This window comes from Anoplophora glabripennis, unplaced genomic scaffold (genome assembly GCF_000390285.2).
Source record: "Anoplophora glabripennis isolate ALB-LARVAE unplaced genomic scaffold, Agla_2.0 scaffold29, whole genome shotgun sequence".
Classification (NCBI taxonomy): domain Eukaryota; kingdom Metazoa; phylum Arthropoda; class Insecta; order Coleoptera; family Cerambycidae; genus Anoplophora; species Anoplophora glabripennis.
The window spans coordinates 405,732-412,608 of record NW_019416257.1 but is presented as its reverse complement, the minus strand read 5'-3'; the positions used below and the strand labels follow the sequence as shown (position 1 = coordinate 412,608).

Here is a 6,877-nt window from a genome sequence, read left to right as displayed (position 1 = left end):
TAAAATTTATTACCCACCTTTCGGTTCTATTATAGAATCGGTAACCTTCAAGCAACTATCTTGATTTTGTGGAATGTACTTTCTCAACTTATCTATACTTACGAGTATTTTGATACAGTAAAACGTCCTTCGTGAAAAATGGGTGTCATAGATAAGCAAATATGACGTTTTCGTAACGCCTCTCATAAGTACTTCACAAACACATCTGAAAAAAGAAGAAGAATACTTTCTCCGAATTTAGATAATATAGTTTTCTGTCTTTGATAACAAAAATGCATTTTCAATATTTCACGCAAAGGTGGCGCTGGAAAAAGCACTCAGAATTCTGTTCTCGTAATTCGCGAATGCAGCTAAGACAAGAGCTCGCCTTCTGGCGGTGACAAGTGATACTAGCGAAACAAGGTAAATATTTCTTCTGTGTGTGACATTTCGTTTTGTATTTTATTTAAAACTGAATTTAGTGTTCGTTTTTTGAACACTGTTATTTTAAGAAAATAGTGTGAGGAAAATTTCAGCAATTATGGATAGAAAGAAGAAACTGTCAAACTATTATTGTTCAGTTCAAGGTTGCTCTTCATGGTCCAAGAAAAATCCAGAATTAAGTTTTCATCAAACCATTGAAGAAATTTTCAAAATATTATTGCCGATAGATAATACTCCCTGAATTTCATGAGGGTTGTTAGTAAGTAAGGGCACTAGTCTGCAGACATAATATAAATTTCTAAATTTAAATTAACTTTGCTCAATTTTCCCATATAGTACCACATGATCAGCCTTAAAAACTGCCTCTCCTTCTAATATACAACGAGAGTTTTCGTTAGCATATATGTAAATAGGAAATGTATTCACAACGGATAAGTTCATAGTTATAACCTAATAAAATGTACATTAAATTGTAATGCTAGAAACAAATAAAGTAGACATAAATACTTGCCTTAAAATTTATTTATGAAATATTTGAAACCTATAAAATAACACAAAAATCAAATAACCGCAGTTTGATAACAAAATTACTAATAATAATGGCAAATAAGACAAATGTTGTTCAAATGAATGTGTACACGAACGGCAATGTCAAAATTACCTTGTCTCGGAGCTTACTGCTTTCGCCGCTTGGTGCGCTTGCATCTTAAAAATTATCGCGGATTAGAGAACGCTTCTTGAAGTAATGTAACATTTCAGACCTGGCCACTAGATGTCGCAGCACCACTTGAGAACTTGAGAAACTATTTTGTAGTTTCGCCAAAAGATGGCACAAGTCTTCACAAAATATATTAAAATACGATGTCTGCCACATTATTGTAAAGATTGTGATTGGAAACAATCACGAGGAAATGCATAACTAACTACATATCAGAAAAAGAATAATTATACAATAACTTCTTGGTTGTTTTGGACTAAAAAGCCTTAATATGTTTGATGTAAATGCCTAGATAGAAACTGAGTTTATTTTTTGTATATTAAATTAAAAGAAATATTAGTTCAATGGCAAAGGCAATGATGTTGATAACGCTCTTAAGTCTTGTTACTTGAACTGGTTTCCTTAGTCGACAGTATGCATAAGGAGAATACGAAGCGTTCTACTGAGTTCGCAAGAAATGCTTTGACTACTAGAGTGAGGAATCTCTGACTACTTAGTAAGGAATACTCTGATTATAGATTATAGGAGTCTGTCTACTTGTTACTTTCGTTGTTCCTACTGCTGCTGTTGACGCTGTTGTAAGTGTTATTACTGTCGTTGTTCCTGCTGCTGCTGCTGCTGCTGCTGGTGTTGTTGTTGTTGTTGTTGTTGTTGTTGTTGTTGTTGTTGTTGTTGTTGTTGTTGTAGCTGTTGCTGTTACTATTGTAGATCAATAGCTTCAATAACAACGACAACAACAGCAGCGATAGCTGATAACTACAGTAACTACTACTACTACTACTACCACTACTACGGAAACAACAACGACAACAACAACAACAACAACAACAGCAGCGGCGGCATCATCAGGATGATTAATAGCAGTAATAACGACATCTAATCTAACGCAACCATGTTGATAACGCTCTTAAATCTTGTTACTTGAACTGGTTTCCTTAGTCGACAGTATGCGTATAGAGGATACGAAGCGTTCTATCGAGTTCGCAAGGAATGCTTTGACTACTATACTAAGGAATCTCTGACTACTTAGTTAGGAATACTCTGATTATAGATTAAAGAAGTCTGCTTTAGTTGTCACTGTTCCTGCTGCTGCTGGTGTTGTTGTTGTTGTCAATGTTCCTGCTGCTGCTTTAGTTGTCACTGTTCCTGTTGCTGGTGTTGTTGTTGTTGTTGTCACTGTTCCTGCTGTTGTTGTTGTTGTTGTTGTTGTTGTTGTTGTTGTTGTTGTTGTTGTTGTTGTTGCTGCTGTTGCTGTTGTTGTTGTTGCTGTTACTGTTGTTGTTGTTGCCACTGTTGTTGTCACTTGTCGTTGTTGTAGTTGTTATCGTTGTTGTCGTTGTTGTCGTTGTTGTTGTCACTGTTGTTGTTGTCACTGTTGTTGTTGTTGTTGTTGATCAATAGAGTCAGTAACAACAACAACAACAACAGAAGCGGTAGCACGAACAAATCTTGTTCCTTGCACTGGTCCTCGTTACAGATGGAGCAATCGGCTTCACCTTTTGGGGTGGTATCGTCCGCAGTGAGCAGAGTTGTGGTTGGATGGTTGCAGCGGAATCGGACGTGACGGCGAGAATATTGAAAAAATCTGCGAAAATAGATTGTTTTTTTTTCGTTTTTTCCAGTCCCGAATCGAAAGGTGGGTGAAATTTGAAATGAAAATTGCCAGGAAGACAAACCGTATTTTTGAAAATTCGTAATCAATCTTTTATCGCAATCTTTACAGTTTTCAGGTAATTTTGCCAAATTTAGTACAAGAACATATAAAAGTACCTTTTCGGTTAATTTAACTTGTAACAGAACTGTACCAACTTTTAACCAAAAAATAATCAATTCTTTTTTTCTGCGTAGCGCAGATTGAATGGAATCGCCAATGCAGACAAAGAAGGACGCATTACAGAAGAGACACACGGCATTATAATGATTATAAATTATGCGATGAATGAAAATAAACGCGGCCGCCGATAAGTCCAAACGCGAGAGGACGAATGCCGATCGCATGATGAAGATGACGGACAAAAAGGGCATACTTAAAATGATATCCCAGTGATGTAATCTGGCCGGACTAAACGAATGGTTGGTTTTGGAGAAATGCGCTACATAATAAACCCTAATTAAATTAAAATGCCGCAGTCAACTTACAGATAATTGATTGTCGAAACAAAAGGCTTCCGATACCATCGACAGTCATCTGTACGGAGCCATCAATAACACGAATATGACATACGGACAGGACCGGGCCTGATTCCAGTGGACTTTGGAAAAATATAAGTATTTAACTTGGCTCCTGTCGAAAAACACTCTCATTAAACTATGTTACAAAAAATTAATTAATTACAGTAAATATTTTTTTAATTGTCGTAAGTCTTACCCACTCTTTATATGAAAGATCCTATCTTTTTTTCGATGAAGAATCACCCCCTTAAATGTTTTACACTTATTTAGTTACACCCTGTATATGGACATGTGGACTATTATTACCATGGTTCATTTGTGGCTCTTTTTGTCAGAGAGTATGTCAGCAAAAGAATGCAAATTTGAATTTATGATTTCATAAGATCTGCTTGGGATGATTGTATACAACGAGGCACTATTCAACACTGTAGGCGGGCTTGTATAGTTATAGGACTGATATTTTATACAATTTTTCATATTTCAAGATATCATCCGGACTTGGTTCAAATGGAAGTTTTTCATCTCTAAGATACCTATATCTGGATTTTTTCTAACTTTTCTTTTATGTTATTTTGTTTGACAATAGCCTGGTGAATTTGTCTAATCTGAGCAAATGAAGTTGGTGTTAATATTTCTTTCAAAACGTTGTTAATTAATGATGAAGAATGTGATATGTTTTCGAGATACAGTACTTTTTGGTTTCTTCTTTGACCCCTTTACTATTTAGTCAAAGATAAGATGTTTTTCTACATCAATATGAAATTGTGCTCCATTGTTATATAAGCTTTTGATATTTCTTCGGAACTTTCTCCGTCGTCGACATCTAAAGATCCTGTAACAGTATTTTGGAAGGTTCCAATAGAGTTAAATAGCTATGTTGGTCTTTTAGTGAGCACTTTGGAGACTGATGAAATAATAAGGAGGTTTTTGGTATATTATATACCAAAGTTTGAAAACATGGACTATTTCCCATTCTGATATTATATTGTGGGCTTCTCCAAGGTGTACTGGTAGAGATCCCGGGTTGATTTTTATTTCGATGTCTCAGGTTGAAGAAGGGATAAAGGAGAAGGTGCTACAATATATTTTTTTTTCATGGAAGATCAAATGAAGGCTTTGGTGTATATAATCGATTACAAAATATAAACAGTACTTCTCGAGTAGCAGGGTTCTCCTCATGTTTTTGAAAATTTTTAATAATTCAAGTCAGTCCTAACTCGGGGCTTTTAGAGATAGTTCTTTTAGTGATAGCTTCTTGCTTGAGCCAAACTTTCCTATGCACGATTTATCTTTTCAGTCTGTGGAAAGAAAGTGTACGATCTTGTTTGCTTCTAGAGCATATGTATAATTAGGCTCTTCGACATTTCGACATCTTTGTGTTTGTTTGTTTCAAACAGGGTAGATACAGTGATTACAGCCAGCAATTTCTCAAATGGAAATTTTCACGATGCTATAATTTATTTACAGCCTCATCACTGATGGTTTCTTACTTGCTAACTGGGTTCATGAAAAATTTGAAGTCTTCTTTCTTTGATTCTTGATTTTTCTTGGTTTTTCTTAGACTAGGGGTTTGCAAAAGATATAGCGGTACAGTCTTTGGAGATTCTTTCTTGGGCTAGACGAAGAACGACGAAATTTCCAATATTTTCTTGGAAGAACTTCAAAAAAAGATCCGTAAAGTTTCGTACAACAAAGACTTTAACAATGTAATAAATTAATTTTAAAAATAAAGAGCTTATTTCTCCAGCCAATAATTTAGTGCGTAATTAAAGTTATCGAGCACCCAAAACATATGGACATTTTAAAAAAACGACCCTACGGAAACACCCATCGTCGGAAATCAATTTACTTGTCAGCCACATCGCTGTCCGACATAAACTTTATCATCCTTCGTTAATTTCACCACATTTATTTATGATATTTAATTATTCAATTCGCCGCTATGTAATGGCCGAAGTAATGACCCAGAGGAGCAGTTTCCTTCACCTGGGGCCATTTACGCGAGTGTCCGCCCGTTGGCGTATCCATATATTCTCCCCGTAATTGAATTAATGTTAGTTGTGCACCACTATTGGGCGGATTAAAGCGGATGTGAATAAAAATTATGCGCCCATATGAAGAAGCCTTCGGTGCGCGATAAGTTGGCGGCAGGATGTTCGCGTCAAACCAGCCTCGTTTTCTTGAAAGGCTTGACAACGCTGACGAGTCAAAGTATTCTAATTTTAGTATTCGCAATTACGTATAATAAAACTTTAATGGCAACTGTGCTACAACTATTGACATGTCTTTATGAAAACATTTCGAAAATGATATATCCACGTCGATCATTAGATTTGAGGGCAACAGATTCTTATGTCAGGTCAGCTGAATTAGAAGGAATCAGGTAATCACCCTTAGAAAATGGTGGGATTGTTAAAAAAATTAGCATCATTTGGTAACGTTACCTGGTTAGCACCGGAGCTCATTGTCTGTCTCAATCTACTGAGCTACTATTAAGGTTCTGTATTTGTCACTCCTGTTGCGGACTCTCTTCTTGATCTGCGCATCTCGCAAGATGAGTTTTACGTAATTGGCGCCCAACATACAATTTTTTTTTGTTTTTTGAATGAACAACCATAGAGCCTCATAGAGGCAGCAAAAAAATCATCAATTGCATTAAAAAAAGTTACATAATTAATATGGACTTTTCGAAAAAGAGAAACTTGTACCACTATTTTTGTAAGTAGAATCGCTGCTAAATTTGTTGCTTACAGTTACTGAATAATCATAATTTCAATTAAAATGAGAAATCTCGAAATAATACCAAAAGCTGACTTTTCCAATACGCCCCTGATATAAATCGCTCGAAAATCCCCAGAAATAAAAGTAAAGCGCACGTCAATTGTTAGCGGAGACCCTCTTTATGAAATGTTGTCATACAACTCGCTTATCAGATGCCAACTCGCTTATTTGTGTACTAACCAATCCGGGTTGCTTGGTTCTTGGTAAAGCAACAGCCCAGGTCTCTTTCCTTTTTTTTATTTATGTGGCCATGCACTTAATGAGTCGGCGTTAACTGATCCTGATTTAATTGTATTCTACTCCGACAAATTAGAACACCTCCTTAAAGTAGATGTTGTTGGATATTTATCGTTAATTGGATATCATCTTCTGTATTTCACGAATTGCTTGGAAATCAGCAAGAGATTTGCATTTCAAAACAATTTCCAAATACTATTTTTAACAAAAAACCTCATTTAAAAAGAATTTAAAAAGAAAAACTAGAATCTTAGAAAAGATGATAGTCTTTTTAAAATTTAACACGTGACTGTAAAACGATACAGCGTCCCATATGGTAAATATTTTTGGATATATGCTAAAAACAGCTCAATACGAATCCAATAAATTAATCTAAAGTTGCAGTTTATATGAAGTAAGAAGAACCTATAAAAAGAGTGTTGATATTTTAGAAAATGATTTGACATAAATTTTAAATATGAATTTTAAAATTTGAACACTTTGATTCATAGGATATTGCTAAATTTTAATAAAAACCAGCGTCTCAAAAAGTCTCAAAAACTAATA

At 35.2% G+C, this 6,877-nt stretch overlaps 1 protein-coding gene across 1 annotated transcript in view; it reads right to left on the bottom strand.

Annotated features, from left to right (window-relative positions):
• Positions 1-2,440: 2,440 nt before the first annotated feature.
• Positions 2,441-6,877, bottom strand: part of LOC108908364 (uncharacterized protein MAL8P1.12) — a 57,479-nt gene continuing 53,042 nt past the window's right edge. Inside the window, exons 4-5 of the mRNA XM_018712398.1 lie at positions 4,804-4,928; positions 2,441-2,726 (exon numbers count right to left, since the gene is read on the bottom strand). Coding sequence (XP_018567914.1) covers positions 2,441-2,726; positions 4,804-4,928 — 411 coding nt within the window. The remainder of the gene's footprint in view (positions 2,727-4,803; positions 4,929-6,877) is intronic.